Source organism: Erythranthe guttata, chromosome 6 (genome assembly GCF_056151865.1).
Source record: "Erythranthe guttata isolate IM_541 chromosome 6, IM_541, whole genome shotgun sequence".
NCBI classification, from domain to species: Eukaryota; Viridiplantae; Streptophyta; class Magnoliopsida; order Lamiales; family Phrymaceae; genus Erythranthe; species Erythranthe guttata.
Genome location: NC_142538.1, coordinates 16,561,788 through 16,580,123, shown reverse-complemented (window position 1 = coordinate 16,580,123; position 18,336 = coordinate 16,561,788). Strand labels below are relative to the sequence as shown.

Here is an 18,336-nt window from a genome sequence, read left to right as displayed (position 1 = left end):
TTCGACACTTAGGTGTCGATTTTGTACTTCAAAATCGACATCTCAATGTCGATTTTTACCTATAAAATTCGACATGTACATGTTGACAGCGTATGCGCGGGATTTAAAAAAAATATATGAAACAACTAAATTTCGACATTAAGGTGTCGAATATATGTCCATAAATTCGACATCTTAATGTCGAAATTTAGTATATTTAGACTAATTTGCTAACAGTTAAATTTCGACACCAAGGTGTCGATTTTATACTCCAAAATCGACATCTCAATGTCGACCGCGTCTGCGCGGGATTTTTTTTGGAAAAACGATATTCTAGCTAAAAAACACATAAATGCATACCTTCTTGGGTTCTTCTACCGTAGAATCTTCTATTTTGATGTCTTCTAACTCCATACTTGCCATCTTTGTAAGACTTGTTGAGTTTTGATGATTTTGAATGTTTAGATTTTGTGGGTTTATGGAGGAGGAAGGAAAAAGGTTTTGTGGGTTTTGCAAGATAGAGAAGATGAGAGTTGGTCTTGTGGTTTTGTCATAGGATTTTTTGTTTTTTTGAGATTTTGGTATTACACATTTGGAATTTTCTATTTTTTTAACAAGTAAGGTATTATAGTGTTTATACATTGAAAATTTTAATTTGGTGTTGCACAAGTGCAATTAGTCTTGCATATAACCTGAAACTAAATTAAATACTCGGACTTTGTTTGAAGTTTGGTATCAACAATAATTTGCCGGATTGACCCGTCAAAATTACGTTATCATAGCTTATCTTACCTTCTCGGTAGTTTTTTTTATTGGACGTCACAAGGTCGAATGAAATAATTGGATTTCATTATTCAATCTTCTCTTAGCTAATCTTATCTTGTCAACCAAACAAGGCCTCGTAGATTGATAATTTTTTTCATGACCTATTCACATGGTCTGGGGATCTGAAAGCAAAAGCTGTGTAATATATGAACGAATCTTGTGGAACAAATTTCCCAAAGAATATATTCACAAACATATAGATCCCCTATGCATCTACCATGTTTTATTCCCGAACATCGAATCGAGTTGAGACATCTATTTACTCGAGATACGGATATTTACATGTTCAACAACTCTACTTTTTAACTCTGCCTCTATTTACATGTTCAACACCTCTTCTATTTAAACTCTGAACAAGAAAAACGAGTATTCATTCACGGCGAGTATTTCAATAACTTGCGGTCGAACTTGCCTCTTTCCAAAAATCCTTCACTGATGAGTGCTTCAATGCATATCTTGACGTTAGCAATCTTGGGCTACAAAATGCAAAAGTGACATTTCAGCAACATAGAAAATAGAAAAATATATCGGAGAAAAAAAAAAAAAAAAAAAAAGCAGTTAAAATCCACCGGAATACTAAGCACGTGAGTGTAATCAACCATTAGTTTGGAAATAAATTTAGAGGTATACCTCGAATAAATGTTGCAGCTGGTTAATGCACTCTGTTACTAACTGCTCGTAGCCAAAGACTTTCCTAGACTTCATGACACGAATGATAGCACACCTGGTTGTACTCAATATGTCCACAGAAATTATATATTTCTCACGTGGGAGAGGGACCTGCATTCCGGGAATGAATTAAAATACTTTGGTAATTAAAAATACCTTGTCTTTCACCCGCTTTCACACACACACACACCATATTGACATACGTACCCTGACCAATTCCAGTTTGCTAGTGAACTTGGAATTGTATAAAAAAACGTCAGTCAGAGAAACCTCTTCGGTGCCTGACTCCTTGAGCAGAATTTGACAATTTTTGGATGAAAGAGATCGAAGCAGCTTCGCAACAACTTGATGTGATAGTTTCAGTTGATCCATAATTTGTTGACAGCTCAATCTTTCAGAAGCATTGAACTGAACGAGGACGGCAGCCTAGAAAAGGAATATAGGGTTTGGATAAAAATAAATATAATACTGATGAATCAATCAAGCTTGAATAATATATTTATTTTCCTAAATTACCTGAGCAGTCGTCATCTTTAGCTTCAGTGTTGTTTCTTCAAAATGTGCATCGATATCGCACGTGCCCATAGAATAAACGCACCTAAGCCTTTTGGGTTTTTCTTCTCTTCTGAAGAACGTGCTATATTTCTCGATGCACCTTTCCTAGTAAATGAAAAATGAAAATAGTCAGTGATAAAAATGTTCTTCCACAACAAACATCTTTCACATCTATATACATACCATTTCCTCCGGAAGATTTAGATCAAACAGCTTGAAACTAGGCCATCGACCCATACTGAGGAGAGTCATCGAAAAGTCAATCCCTGGATCTTCCTCGGGATTATTGGTGACATGTTCCTTATATTCCGCGTCAGTCTCACTCGATAATTGTAAATCTTTGAACTGCAACATTTGACAAAGTACCCAAGAAATTAATATTACACTTTAGTATATGTTTCTTTTACTAATATATGACTAATCGTACGGATAGGTCACAATATGAGAGCTTACCATTGTCTCCATTTTCGTAATAAGTCGGTAGTCAAGTAGACCCTTCAATCTTTTCATCATACTTCTCTCAATCTCCACACCAATACTTGCATCATATAATAAGCGCAGTGCAAGAGATCTCCTGTCAACAACAGCAACAAGAATAAAACAATCCACCAATCTTATACGACATTTAAAAACACCAATCCATCACTCACACATATGATTCAGCAAATAATCTCTTATCCTCGATAAGGACCAGCACTTCTATTACCTGAAAGATTATTAATACATCAATGTGGCGTGGCAATGCTTATAAAAGAAACACAAATATTGTTCAAGAAACACACATGTTCAAGTGTGGTTTCAATATCTTCTCCAAGCACGTTTTCCTTTTTACGCTTCAGAACATCGTTACAAAACAGGGCAAGGAGTTCAGCTGGAGAACTTCCAGCAATATCCACGTTACAGATGCCTGAAAATACGCGACGGATAGCCTGTACACAGGAAGCATGAAAGTGGTTAAGTTGCCAGAGCCAATACCATCTAAAACAAAAATGAAAAATTTCATAATCCTAACCTCGTGGAAGAGATCGTGCTCTAGCAAACAGTCATTCACATAAGTTTTGAATTTCCTGTGAAGACTCATTATTTTTCGCATGAAAATCTGGATTGCAACACAACTTAATTCAATACTAATAAAAAACCAAGAAATTCATGTAATAAGACATCAACGTATTTAAGTACACCTAGTGGAAAAATTAACCAAAGGCTAAATGACAACTTGTAATCAATGTTTTAGTCCTCGAAAAGTCACGTCAACAAATATCGTTAGAGGAGAAATAAGAGGTCAAGGTTAAAGAGTACAAAAAACACAATATGTCATACTACAGTACCCACAAAAAGATACTTTTAAGAACTTGATCATCATATAATTTTTAGAAAATTAGGTAAAAGCTACAAACACATAGAAAACTAGGGGAAACTGTTTGATGGACCAAGGTCATGATAATTGAGCCAAAAGTTTCTAAAACACACAATGTGATCAGCAATAAGCAACTCATAACATGTTCCGATGTCACTACCAATCGCACTTATTGGATTCATTTTATATTCAGCTTATTGCCACATTAAAAAAACAAAAAAAGTAGCATACAACCACGAAGATCGCATATCACCTATGGTAAATACTAGTGAAACTCAATGATAAATTAGAAACATCTGCTAAAATAAAAAGAAGTAATTGCAAGAAAAGAAGCTTTCAAAATCTTATGTTCCAAAACTAAATGGAAACAAGAATCAGTATACATGACAATACTTGCAGTGGTTGTTACTGCAGTGATGTCACATAAAAATGAAAACTGAAAAAAAATTTAAAACTTAAAAACTAACTAATACAAACCATTTTGTGTGCATCGTCTTCCACCTCTTTAACCAAAGCAACTTCAGCCATGATGTGCTGCTCAAAATTATCAGCAACGGACTTCAGCCCTTGCGGCATTTTTTCCGAAGAGAATATCCATGAAAAATGCTCCAACTAATAGATGAAAATGCCGGGATTTATGGTCAGCGAGCACAGCTCAAATAAACATCCAATTCAATATAATGATTGATTTCATACTAACTCTGAGACTTGTACTGCACACATGGCAGTTAGCTATTTTTTTAAGAAATCTTGTAACAGCTTGTATTCCTAGGATTTGACTGATTTGGCTAGGATATTCCTAGTAAGTTTCCCCTTATTGTAGCTGGATTTTCTGTGTATAACAAATATGTCGAGCATTATACAACATATGAAGTAAGAAAATTTTGTTAACGTGAACTTTTTGTACCTTGTTTTCCTTAAGTGAAGGACCTGAGTGCCCTATCTCCAACAGTCTGTTGATATATGTAGACAACAACTGATTTTGTACAACCTATTAGAAAACATCACCACATAAAGATTAACTAAATTGAATGAGAACCTTTATGTTAAGGACCATGGGAGATATCAACAAACAAGGATGCTAATACACAAGCCACGTATAGTGATAGAAAGAACAAACCTTAAGAAAATTTCTCTTACTATTTTCACGAAGATAAGCAAGATGGGAACAAATTAAGTCATTCTCTTTTCTCATATACTCTTTGGCCTGGAAATAAGAAAAATAGGTTCAAATATAAATGAGTTTTCTAAAGGTTCGAAATGAATTGAAAAGGAAAACATGTTACCTCCACCATGTACTCCACTAAAGTTCCATTTTCAATCCAGCCCGAAGCTCTCTGGCTACAAACCGCACGTACAACATTCTTCAGCTCCAACTCAAAGTCATCTCTAACTCCGATCTCATGAATCGAAGTTAATAACCTCTTCATAAGAAAATGATCGCCCCTTTTTCCATTTTGTTGTCGTAATCCATCAATCTAAAAAAACAACACTTATTAGAAACTTCAAAAATAAGGAATAAATTTAATATATACAATAAATGCAACGTACTAGAGATGATGTAGCATCAAGTATTTCCACTTTGAGTTCCTTATACACCTAAAATCAAAATTAAAATTCAATAATTTCAAAAAACGAAGTGAAAAGGAAGAATGAGAGATTGACATAATGGAAAAAACAGGTTAATCAAACTTACCACATTTGAGAAACATTCGTTCCCAACTTGATTTAGAGGCAACGAATCGTGGGGTACAACAAGATCTTCCAGTGATGGTGATAACGTAACCATCATCCAATTATGACGCCTCCATTCTTTCAGAAAATCAGCTAGAAGGGCTTTACCCTCCCTCCCTCTCAAAGAATCGAGAACCTTAAAAAACATGCAAACACGAAATTCAATTTACATAATGTGACAAATAAAATGTACTTATGTGCAATAGTTTAATCTTAAAAAAAAATCAGATTTTTTGACTTTTAATACTTACCGTCAATATGTATCCTCTAAAAATATCCGGGTAAGAATGATAAAGCTGATCCGGGAAATGTGTGGCCATTTCTCGTATTGTCCTGTGAAAAAAGAATCAGGAAGGTGGAAGAAGAAAATTGAAAATTCCAACAAAACATTGGAGTACCAAAACATTGGAGTACGATATAACGGTTATGACCGTTAGCCACAAAACGGTGCCGTTTGGATGTAAAGGAAGAGACGCGTTTTCACTTACAAAGACGTGTTTCATTATCGCGATAAAGGGGAAAAGAGGCTGAATCGGAGCACCAATTGGACGACGACACGTGGACTAGTTGTTAGCTGCTAAATCTAGCTGTTAGTTAGCCTAAGTATTCTATAAATAGGAGTTAGTTAGGCAATTGTAAGGCATCAAGGATCAGAGAGGGTTTTTCCCTTACGCAATACCAAATTCAGTTCGATTTCTTCAATTATGTTCTCTGTTCCTAACAAGTGGCCATCAGAGCCTATTCCTGGCACCGAACGCACGCTGAAACCCTACCAATGGCGAAGACGAACAACGCACGGATGGAAGCAGTGGAGCAGCAGCTGGTAACAATGGAGGATCAGGTGAAATCCATGGAACAACACGTCGCGAGCTTATTCGGAGGACAACAGAATCTGCGATCGGAGTTACAATCGGACTTTGAGGAGAAAATTGGCGCAGCACAGAAGAAGAAGGATACTCGATTTGATGAAGTATTCAAGCGATTTGACGAGTTGGGGAAATTGATAGCAGGGCGCCATGGAAAGGAGCCGACAATTGGGGGCAGCTCACCGGGAAATCTAGCGGCGCAACTGCCGCGAGGGCGGCCGGAGGTAAGTAACACATATACTATACCCATGCATAGGCAAACGGAGAATAATTATGGGGGTAATGGTGGATCCTCGAAACGTTAGCCACAAAACGGTGCCGTTTGGATGTAAAGGAAGAGACGCGTTTTCACTTACAAAGACGTGTTTCATTATCGCGATAAAGGGGAAAAGAGGCTGAATCGGAGCACCAATTGGACGACGACACGTGGACTAGTTGTTAGCTGCTAAATCTAGCTGTTAGTTAGCCTAAGTATTCTATAAATAGGAGTTAGTTAGGCAATTGTAAGGCATCAAGGATCAGAGAGGGTTTTTCCCTTACGCAATACCAAATTCAGTTCGATTTCTTCAATTATGTTCTCTGTTCCTAACAAGTGGCCATCAGAGCCTATTCCTGGCACCGAACGCACGCTGAAACCCTACCAATGGCGAAGACGAACAACGCACGGATGGAAGCAGTGGAGCAGCAGCTGGTAACAATGGAGGATCAGGTGAAATCCATGGAACAACACGTCGCGAGCTTATTCGGAGGACAACAGAATCTGCGATCGGAGTTACAATCGGACTTTGAGGAGAAAATTGGCGCAGCACAGAAGAAGAAGGATACTCGATTTGATGAAGTATTCAAGCGATTTGACGAGTTGGGGAAATTGATAGCAGGGCGCCATGGAAAGGAGCCGACAATTGGGGGCAGCTCACCGGGAAATCTAGCGGCGCAACTGCCGCGAGGGCGGCCGGAGGTAAGTAACACATATACTATACCCATGCATAGGCAAACGGAGAATAATTATGGGGGTAATGATGGATCCTCGAAACGTTAGCCACAAAACGGTGTCGTTTGGATGTAAAGGAAGAGACGCGTTTTCACTTACAAAGACGTGTTTCATTATCGCGAGTAAAGGGGAAAAGAGGCTGAATCGGAGCACCAATTGGACGACGACGTGGACTAGTTGTTAGCTGCTAAATCTAGCTGTTAGTTAGCCTAAGTATTCTATAAATAGGAGTTAGTTAGGCAATTGTAAGGCATCAAGGATCAGAGAGGGTTTTTCCCTTACGCAGTACCAAATTCAGTTCGATTTCTTCAATTCTGTTCTCTGTTCCTAACATACGACTGACACAGCCTATCTTTTTAGAAAGACCCACACAATCTCAACCCTAATTATGCACAAATGAACCCTAATTATGTACACAATTATGAACCCTAATTATGGAAAAAAAAAACAAGGAAACCAAACAAGGAAACCAAATCTTACGGTATGAACCCTAATTATGAAAAAAAAAACACAAAGAAGCCAAATTTTACCGTAATAACCGCTCTAACACGGTTGGATTGAGCTCATCGATCACCTCATTTTTGAACAATCGCAAAATTCTCGTGCTTTCCATAACGATCGCCCAACATTCGTCCGCCATTTTAAGTCTTCCTTCTTTTGGATTTTTTTCTGATTTTCTGATTTTGGATTTTGGGCGGTTATCTTCGTCTATTTATATCCCTATTTTATATTCTTTGTTTACAGTTTTGGTCCCTATATTATACATCGTTTTTTATTTTAGTCCTTAATATTTTTCTGCTACGAAATTGGTCCTCAAATAGAGGGACCAAAAATGTAAAAAGTCAATTGTTTGAGGACCAATTTCGTGGCAAAAAGAATTTAAGGACCAAAATTAGAAAAGGTGTATAATATAGGGACCAAAATTTAATTATCCCTCTTCATTACTACGATTATACGATATGCTTTATTTACAATAACAGTGCATTAGAAACTACAATTAAATTAGTAATTCTAATTATTTTGACATAATAATACAATAAATTAAGTGTCATGTGTGAAATACACCTTATGAAAAATCCTTTGGGGTATTTCGATTGAGGGAGGGGGTGCGTTTGAATTTCGTTGACTTTCCGAAGAAGATGGCACTTTTCGAATGCATCCGTCATCCTTTGCCCAATTTCAACGATTTTTCGCCGGAAGAACCTTACTTGTGCCGCCGAAACTTACTTTGAGAATTTGGTTAGAGCATTTGAGGACGATTTTCGGTTTTAACTCGTTAAAATCCTAAATAAAGGATAACGGAAAGTTCGTGAAGTTTGTCGTTGTAGTGTATATAGATGTGTGGAAATCGGACGGATTAGATTAGAGACGGCGGAATTCTGAAAAATTCCTTTTTTTTTTGGGAAGTGGGGAATCAAATCCAATTGCGTTCAAAAAATAAAATCGGAAGTGGGGAAATTTTTTTCTTACTCTCGAAAATTTCTTAAATCACGCGCACACGCACGTACTTCCAAATTCCGATTATGGAGTTATTCTTTTTTTTTTCTTTTGAGATGAATTATAGTTTAAGTAGCCAATAAAGTAAAGTTGCAAAATCTTATAGGAGGAATAAATTAAAGAGCATTTTTATTTATCTGAACTGCAATATCTATACAGACTACAGTGTATCAATTTTGTCAAAGTGTATTAAAGCAATCAGTTATTACATAAGAAAAAATAAAATACATTTAATTTGCACAAACTGTACGGGTCCATTTGGATGGAGGGATTTGGGGAGGGATTTGATTTGGGGAATGGATTTGAAATGACTCCAATTTTGGAGTCATTTGAAATCCATCACTATTGCTCCAAAATCAACTAAAAAGGAGGGGTGGGAATTTGAAATCCATCTCCAAATCCCTCAATCCAAACAAGTCCGAGGGATTTGTTATTATGGATTTGAAATCCCTCCCCCAAATCCCTCCATCCAAATGCACCCTACAAGAGTTTGAATGTACATCAACCACTGGTTGAAATGAAATGAATCTGCACTGCAACTTCTGATGATTTTTTTGCAGATATTTTTATTCACCTAGAAACGGTAGTTTACCAATACTCGTACCGCCACCTGGCACTATGTTGGGGACCGCGAGCTTGACGAAACTCGAAACGGGCCTCGATTTTTTCTTGTTCAGTTTCTGAGGAAGGATTTGAAGTCTAGGGTTCGAAATTTTCGACACATTAGTGTCGAAAGTTCCCATAAATTCAACACTAATGTGTCGAAAATTTTATGTTATAAATTTACTTAAATTCTCCACTTTTGTGTAGATCGATTGCTCTAATGCATTTACTTGGTCGTCCGCGGCGGCGGTAGCTTGGCCTGGGGTCGTCGGCGGCGGTAGCTTCAGTTAGGTTGGTAGGCGGTAACTTGTGAGTGAAGGTGCTCCGCGGTGGTTGGTGGCGAGGTGGGCAACGGTCGGTTTGTTTGTTTGTTTGTGTGTGTGGGTGGGTGGGGGTAGGGATGGCAATGGGTACGGGTTTGGCGGGTCTTGGATCCGGAACCGACCTGTTTGGGGCGGGTCTGGGTCAGCTAAATGGTTCTGGGTTGGGTAATGGGTTTAAGTTTCTAGAACCGGAAGGTTCTGGGTCGGGTTACGGGTCTTATTGGAACCGACCCAGAACCGACCCGTGTATATATATATATATATATATATATATATATATTTCATTTATCAAACTATCAATTTATATTTTGTCTATTCTTATTTACCTATTTTCACTGTTTTATTTTTCGAATCTCATTTCTCGTGAGTTATATTTATCACTTGTCGACCACCGCTAATTGTCTTGTATATTGCATTTTACTTATTATCGAAGTTAAATATAATTAATTGTAATTTTATTGTTCATGTTATGTCAATTGTAGAGATTTTTTAAAATATTGTATTTTAGTATTGAGATTATTTCATGAAAATATACAAGCTAAATGTTATAAAAGTTAAAAAATATTAAACTTTTTGTATGTTAATGGGTCCAGCGGGTCTGAGGGTCAGAACCGTTTAGTTAGGGTTTGAGTTGGGGCGGGTCTGGGTCTAAGCTAAAGCGGGTTGGGGCAGGTCTTTGGTTTATATATTTTTTGTGGGTCGGGTCTTGGGTTAAGACGAATCAGGCCCAGAACCGACTCGTTGCCATCCCTAAATGGGGGGTGCGAGGAGAATTATTATTATTATAATTTTAATTGGTATTGAAGTGAGAAAATATATGATATGATATTTGTATAAGTTGATATTTTGTGGGTAAGGGGTATTTTTGTACTTCTTGGTATTAAAAGTAAGAAAAATTGAAAAAATCATGTTAATGGGTAAATTACAACCAATCCCGAGGTATGGTAAAATTACGAACCTCCATCATGTTTGGGTAATTACAATAACCTCTCAACTATAAATTTTCTTACACGTTCACCCTCGCAGTTTCAAATTTAGTGGAATTCTTGATTATATGAAATATTATTTTTTGCACCAGTTTTATCCCATTCGAGCTCCACATTTTGAAGTAAGATGATCATAAGATGTGTTTTTTGGCTTGTATATTTATAAGATTGTGGTGCATCAGAAACAGTATTTTTACACAAAATTACGATTACAAACTAGAGCACATTTCACGGAATCTAGATGATTATGTTGAATTTGACACCATAAGGGTGGAGGTGTAAGAAGATTAATAATTGTGGAGTAGGTGTAACTATTCAAACAAGATGAGGTTTTCGTAATTTGACCATACCTCGAGGGTGGTTGTAATTTACCGTTATATTAAATTATGGTTTTAAACTAGGTGATCTAGAACCGAGAAAAAACTGGTATTATTTTTGCTGCCCCACAATGTATAAGAAAATTTCTTCATGGTCCAATTTTGCCAAATATATGGAATTGAGGGTGCATAGTATCAATATACATATTTATAGGGTGCAAAAGGCCAATTTTAGGGTGCATAAAGTTTTGTGACGTGGAACATCAGAAACGTCTCGGGTCGGGTTGTAGGCTAGTGGTGTGACAATCCGAGCCGACCCGACCCGATCCAGGCTCGGGCAATTACTATATAAACGTTTTATCTATCTTCTTCAAAAGTGATTCATCTCTTTCACAACTCCGACGAAAAGGGGGATTGATCTAGGGTTTTTTTCGTTGTAAATTATACGGCGGAGACGGCGACACCGGCAAAGGAATTGACTAGATACGGCGGCGGCGGCGGCGGCGGCAGTGAAGACAGATAAAAGGTCCCTCTTTTCTTCTCTCTTTTGGCCGAGGCCATTGCGATTTTGAACCTTAGTTGTTGATAAGTGCTTTTTGAAGTTTCAGCCTTCATTTTCTTTTGCTCTGAAATTGGAATAAAACTTATTTAGCAGCTTTTTCTATATTAGCATCCAATTTGAAGCATATTATGCCGATTTCTATTGTCGAATAATTTTTTTTAGCAATCTTTTGTTTGTGATGATAATAAAAAGATAAAGAACTGTATGATGATGTTGATAGAGTTTTGATCCTGAATTTGACAACCTTCAAATTAGGAAACATGAAGATGATTAAATTAATTTAGTAATTGTAATTGCATCATATAAGGAGTCAATTAGGTTATTATCTCCCATTCGTCCTTTTACGAAACGAAGAAAGAAAAAACTTGTGTTTTTCGTTATAATCTTCAATCCCGCGAAAAAGAATCCTTTTTTTTTTTTTGGGTAGGTTGAGGGCTTTTATATAGGTAACCAAATACATCGGATTGGATTCAATTCTTCGTAAACTTCTTGTTTGCCCGAAACATGAATATATACACACACATGTGAGTGTGTACTTGATATAACGAGTTGCAAAGTAGTTTTCAGTTTTGAACATACTCAAGCTTCTTAAAATTTGCAGTTGGTGATCGTATCCCAGTCAAAGTTCCATGGATTATATTTGTTATGGTGAACATTGGGACCTCGAAGATGTGGATACCCGCCCCCCAGAAATGATTTTTCTCTTCCAGATATATTACTCATGCCTTGGAGAAAAAAAAATCAGTCAACTCCGAGATAGCCTCATAACCGAAGTTTCCAAATTTCTCTCAGTTTCAAGGGGCATTGCCTGCACCCTCTTGGTCCAAAACCGTTGGAGTACGACTCTGCTTTACGACAAATGGTTTTCTGATGAGAAAAGTGTCCGCGAGGCAGTTGGTTTATTGCCGGAAAAACAAGAATCACCGAAACAACTCGACTTTTGTTGCTGCAATATTTGTTTCGGAGAAATCAAGATTGAGAATACATTGTCCGCCCCCTGTGGGGCCCACCCCTTTTGTCTCGATTGCTGGAAGACTTATCTTACTGTCTCCATCAACAACAATGGCCCTGGATGCTTGAAGATGCCTTGCCCCGAGCCTGGATGCAAAGCCTACGTAGGTTTAGACATTGTCGACTCTTTGGCTTCGGATTCCGATAAAGACAAGTACTATGGATATTTGTCGTCTTCTTATGTTGAAGGCACCTTGAATCTGAAATGGTGCCCAGGCCCGGGATGCAATTTAGCGATCCGGTTAGACGAGTACGGCCCCAAGGGCTATGACGTGACTTGCGATTGCTCTCACAGGTTTTGTTGGAATTGCTTGGAGGAGACACATCGCCCTATGGATTGTGAGACAGCGGATACGTGGCGCAAGCAAAACACTTGCTTTGAGGCGGACACCGTTAGATGGATATCGTCTTACACGAAGCCCTGTCCTAAGTGCCGTAGGTACATAGAGAAAAACCATGGATGCAATCATATGACATGTGGAAGCCCCTGTGGGTTCCAGTTTTGTTGGTTGTGCCTCGAGAAATGGAGCCACGACCACTATTGCAACGAGTACGAGGATGAAAAAAATGAAGGTGAGAGTACTTCAGTAGATACTGACAACTCGAAATATTTTGACGGATATGAGCACTACTATGAGAGATGGCTTTCGAATCATAAATCGAGGGAAATTGCTGTGGCTAATCTGAAATGCGCCAGAAACGGGATTATTGAGACCCTTGCGTGTGTCCAGGGCGAAAAGAAATGGAAATTGATGTTTGTGATTGATGCCTTGGAGCAGATAGTGGAGTGCAGGCTTGTTTTGAAATGGAGTTACGCATATGGATACTACTTATCTTTAGCTAAATCGAAGAAGATGGCACTTTTCGAATACATGCAAGGGGACGCAGAGGCTGCACTGGAGAGGCTTCACCATTGTGCTGAGAAGGAGATTCAAAAATACGTCCTTTGTCCTTCCCCCGATTTCAACGATTTTCGGGTGAAGCTGACGAACCTTACCTGTGCCGCCCAAACTTACTTTGAGAATTTGGTTACAGCATTTGAGGACGATTTTCGGTTTTAACTCGAAAAAATCTGAAGAAGAGACAACCGCAAGCTCAGGGAGTGGGCTAAGTTTGTCATTTTCAAAAGTTCTTTTCATATGTGAGTTATATTTTCTGCTGCATGTTTAATATATGTTTCCTAACTTTATTTAAATTGTATGAGCTTCCAGTTTTTTTTATTTCTAATTAATGGTGGTTAAGTTTTTTTTTTTTTTTTTCATATACTCCCCTAGAATGGAAAATACATAGGGATAAGTCCACCCCTAAAATTCTTTCTTTGAGATAACCTTTGGAGCGGCAAAAGTACTATCGTGCCTTTATTTGTAATTTTTGCCCAACTGCATTCAGCATTTTGCCAACTGCATTCAGCATAATAGCCAACTGCATTTAGCATTTTTGGAGCTGCATTTATCATTTTTTTAGAATTTCTAATAAAAAATTATAAATGTTTATTTTATTATTATTTTTCATTTTTATTTTTATTATTTATTTTAAACTTTTTTAATTTTAAAATTTTTCATATTTTCTAATTTGTTACTTTTTTTTTTTATTTTTTTTAATTTTTTAATTTTTTTAATTTTTTAATTTTTTAATTTTTTTTTAACTTTTTTTAATTTTTTAAAAATATTTTTTCTATAAAACTTCTTGTACATAAATTGACTACATGTGACTATGTCACGTACCTTCTTTTTACTCCAAAGTTATATCTAGTCATGTACCTTTCTTCACCCTAAAATTATATAGTTATATATAGTCGACCGACTATGTAAACCGCTGATTATATACAAAAAAGAACTTCATCGACACCAACAACAAAAATTACAATTTAATTCTTGATATTATAAATCAACTTGTATAAATATAGATCGAAATAAATATTGATATTATATATCAAATTGTACAAATATAGATCGAAATACACAATCACATGCATATGTTCTTGAATAAAGAACAAAATCATCATTATCACTCTATATTAAAAACACACATAACCCATACATGACTAATGTTACTATGTGTTATTATATATGACTATAGTAACCAATGTTTTGAAAACCGGACCGGACATCGAACCGGACAAGCAACTGGGTCACGGTTGGACCGGTCCGACCGGGGTCCGACCGGGTTTTTTAATTTTTTTAATTATTTGTATGACCATAAAGTGGTAATGATATAAATATGCACACAAAGTATATGTATTAATCATAAAATATCATTTTTAAGCATTTAATACTCAAATAATATATAAATTTTTTTAAATAAAATTAATGCATACGCATGAATTTTATACCAAAAAAATGCATAATTGAATCTTATATTTAATATTTACATAAAGTTTGATAGTCAAATTAAATTTATGATAGTAAAATAATTTACTAAAAATTTCAATACAATTACTAATTAAAAGCCCAAAGCCCAAACCCTAATTTTTTCTAGCCTTAATCTTGCGCCTCCATCAGACCTTATTGGCATTACCCCACTTCCCATCATCCTCTTTCAACTAGTTAATATTCTCTGGTTATTTTTTTTCCTTTCCCATCTCTTTCCCAAGCACTGCCGTTACCTATCTTTCAGCAAACCACACACAAAGAAATGAAGTTTTCTGTCTATCTCTCTCTCATTTTAGTTTTAATAAGGAACCGGTTTTTGGTGACGGGTTTTGCCGGTTTTGGGCGGTTCAACCGGAAAATTTCCGGTTTTCATCAATCGACTCGGGTTTTTGGCCCTTTTGGGTTTATGCATCGGATCGGACCGGCTGGATGGCCGGTTCGCGGTTCAACCGGTTGGACCGGCCGGTCCGGTCCGGTTTTCAAAACATTGATAGTAACATGTAGTCATGTTACTATATGTTACTATATATGACTATAATAACATGTAGTAATGTTACTATATATGACTATGTAACATATAGTCATGTTACCATATATGTAGTAATGTTACTATATATAACTATAGTAACAAATAGTCATGTTACCATATATGACTATAGTAACATGTAGTAAAGCACTTCTCCCCATCATTTCTTACTGTATAGAAGAGGCAAAAACAACAATCCCTGTGGCAAAGAAAATACCAGTTAGAGAAAACAAAAAGAAAAATGGAAAATGCAAATTACATCGAACCTTATACGAAAAGCTGTATTTTTTTTCTTTTTTCTCAGATATGGCCAATCATAGTCAAATCAAACCAACAACGTCGACCGATTATAAAAAAAAACAAAAAAAAAAAAACTCAATAAATCCAGTATCCAAACAAATTCACCAAAAATTAATTAAAGGACAAAAAAAAAAAATCAAAACAATTAGACAAAACATCAAACACAATACAACTAATATTATTAATAAAATTAAAATCACATACACAAAACACTCTCTTCTATTGATACAGAACCTGCTGCCCGGTATGTACTGACAACTATGGGCGTAGCTTGCAAAGAATGTTTAGCATTATCCAAAAGTAAGACTTAGCTCATGAAACATTTATAATTCCTTACTGTATAGAAGTAGCAAAAACAACAATTCCTATGACAAAAAAATACGAGTTAGAGAAAAAGAACATAAAAATGGAAAATGCAATTCTGCACATTTGAGTGTTGACTATTAAGGACATAATAACCATTAGACACTTCGGCCAATAACAGAGAAAACCACATTATCTGCCTCTTCAAACTCCAAACCTACATTGAGTGTCTCTATTTCGTTTTGCAGCAATGAACACAATAAGATCGGACTTCTGTTTCCGACATTACAATTAAAAATAGTATTCTTCGCAGCTCCACTAATTCCAAGACTCGCCTTAACAATGAGTCCACCACCATCACGAACAATATAAAATAAAATACCAAATAAATTTAGGGAGTAATACAGTGATTTCATTTATTACTGCTAATTTCCTCAAACAAAACCATTAGGGTCCATTTGGATGGGGGGATTTGGGGAGGGATTTGATTTGGGGAGTGGATTTGAAATGACTCCAATTTTGGAGTCATTTGAAATCCATCACTATTGCTCCAAAATCAACTAAAAAGGAGGGGTGGGGATTTGAAATCCATCTCCAAATCCCTCAATCCAAACAAGTTCGAGGGATTTGTTATTATGGATTTGAAATCCCTCCCCCAAATCCCTCCATCCAAATGCACCCTTAAATTATTGAGTTTTTTTCTAAAATAAATAAAAGTTTCATCAGAATCCAGTTGGTTCGCATTTAACATCGTCCTCATTCAAAATGCATATGCAAACAAGAGATTAAAATGGATATGTTATTCCAAAAATTAATTAATACCAACGAATTTTTTGACGAAAAGGATGCCGCCGTCCCTGCTCGCAGCCGCCTTGCGTAGACGCCGTCACCAATTCTCTTCTCATCGTGGACGATGGGCGGAGAAGTCGCCGGGAGGGAGAGTCGCGCAAGGCAGAGGGAAAGTGGCGCAAGCCAAAAGGGGAACGGCGGTGGGCAGTGGTGAGCGGCAAAGTGGCGGTGGCGGCTGAGGGGTTGTGGGTGGAAGAGAACGATGGTTGAAACTAATTAAGTTCAGAATTGAGGGTAAAATGGTCACATCACTATGCCTTAGGGGGTCTACCTAATTAAGTTCAGAATTTGAGTTTTTGCTTAAGAGAAAAAAAAATTGGGCCTTCTCATATATATTTTAAGGGGTAATGACAAATAGGCCCATGACAAAGGCACTTAATTAAAAGAGGGACATCCAATTTTTTTGTCTTTCAAATAAATCCAACCCATTCAAACTTTATTTGCAAATAAGGAAAATCCCTTTATATATACCAAAATTACCCCCAATTCATTGAAACTCAATTCAACTCCAATTTCATGATTTACACCCCAATTTAGCCCAATTTCATCAATTAACCAATTTTAACCCTAATTTCAATTTTGACCCCAATTTTAACCCTAATTCTTATCAATTCCACCCATTATGCTCTAACTTCTTAAATATTACACATTGACCCCGGATTTAAACAATTATATCACATTAACCCCCAAAACTTTTTTTTTTAGAAAATAAATTTTTTTTCTGAAATATTTTTTTTCCGGCCAAATTCCGGCGTTGACCGCCGGAGACCGCCGGTCTCCGGCGTTGACTTTTTTTTTTTTTGAAGTTTTGTTTTCCTGAAATTTTTTTCCGACCGGTCAACGGCCGTTGACCGCCGGGTCTCCGGCGTTGACTTTTTTTATTTTTTATTTATTTATTTTTTTTAATAATTTTGTTTTTTCTTAAAAAAAATATTTTAATTAATTTTACTGTCTTGGCTGCTAAATTACTGTCTCCGGCTGTTACGGTGGAGAGTGACTCGTTGTTGGCTATTAATGCTATTAAAACCAAGGTCGTTACATGGGAGTTAGAATATACTCTTCGGCTGTGCTTGCAGGAAGTGGATTCTTCTTTTCAATTCAAGCACGTAGTTCGTCAAAAGAATACGGTGGCGGATCGATTAGCTAATTGGGCGTATAATCACCAATCAAGTCAAGAATATTTTACCGAAATTAGTCTTCCAGTGGAGGTTCGAGCTGCTTTGATCAGTGATAGGTTGGGGATTGCTAATTTCCGCCCCTAAATTGATGTGGACCAATGATGACATGTGGGTTTCTCAATTTAATAAGGGGTCGAATTGCAATTTTTGTATTGGTGAGAAGGAATATCAACTTACACATGGTTCTTATGCGTATTTGCACTTTCATCCACACATGGGGTTCTTGAGCAATTTCCAAAAATTGTCCATATTAGACATAGTAATTTTTGTTTATATCTTTTTTAACCCGTTTTTTGGGTTGTTTTGTAATCGATTGTATAGGACTTTGATTGTCCCGTTTTTATTCCGCTCCGATTGTAGGGGTACTCTTTTCCTTGTGTAGGCCCATAAGGTTTTTAACGAGGCCCCCTTGTACTTTCACAAGTATTTAATGGAATAAAAACATTTTGGCCAAAAAAAAAAAAAAAAAAAAAAAAAAAAAAAAAAAAATGTCGGAGACAGTAATTTAACTCTTAATTGACTATTTTTTTTTT

The 18,336-nt window shown here is 36.6% G+C and overlaps 2 protein-coding genes and 1 long non-coding RNA gene across 3 annotated transcripts; 1 reads left to right on the top strand and 2 right to left on the bottom strand.

The window, feature by feature from the left end:
• Positions 1 to 927: 927 nt before the first annotated feature.
• LOC105955726 (cullin-1-like) lies at positions 928 to 7,648 on the bottom strand. The gene is made up of 17 exons (XM_088819981.1): positions 7,507 to 7,648; positions 5,371 to 5,452; positions 5,082 to 5,255; positions 4,937 to 4,984; positions 4,672 to 4,863; positions 4,506 to 4,592; positions 4,293 to 4,376; positions 3,863 to 3,997; positions 3,041 to 3,127; positions 2,811 to 2,957; positions 2,679 to 2,734; positions 2,482 to 2,602; positions 2,212 to 2,373; positions 1,990 to 2,133; positions 1,681 to 1,899; positions 1,435 to 1,584; positions 928 to 1,280 (listed from the first exon to the last, which is right to left on the bottom strand). Exons 1-17 carry the CDS (start codon positions 7,614 to 7,616, stop codon positions 1,179 to 1,181), a joined length of 2,100 nt encoding a protein of 699 aa, XP_088676107.1. The 5' UTR covers positions 7,617 to 7,648; the 3' UTR covers positions 928 to 1,178.
• A 3,432-nt stretch (positions 7,649 to 11,080) lies between these two features.
• Positions 11,081 to 13,530, top strand: LOC105955723 (putative E3 ubiquitin-protein ligase ARI8). The gene is made up of 2 exons (XM_012979515.2): positions 11,081 to 11,228; positions 11,866 to 13,530. The coding sequence occupies exon 2, from the start codon at positions 11,894 to 11,896 to the stop codon at positions 13,334 to 13,336; it is 1,443 nt and encodes a 480-aa protein (XP_012834969.1). The 5' UTR covers positions 11,081 to 11,228; positions 11,866 to 11,893; the 3' UTR covers positions 13,337 to 13,530.
• A 648-nt stretch (positions 13,531 to 14,178) lies between these two features.
• On the bottom strand, positions 14,179 to 16,855 carry LOC148770306 (uncharacterized). Its single transcript, XR_016031888.1, has 2 exons — positions 16,599 to 16,855; positions 14,179 to 15,838 (listed from the first exon to the last, which is right to left on the bottom strand). It is a non-coding gene; the product is annotated as an uncharacterized LOC148770306 (long non-coding RNA).
• Between the last annotated feature and the right edge of the window lie 1,481 nt (positions 16,856 to 18,336).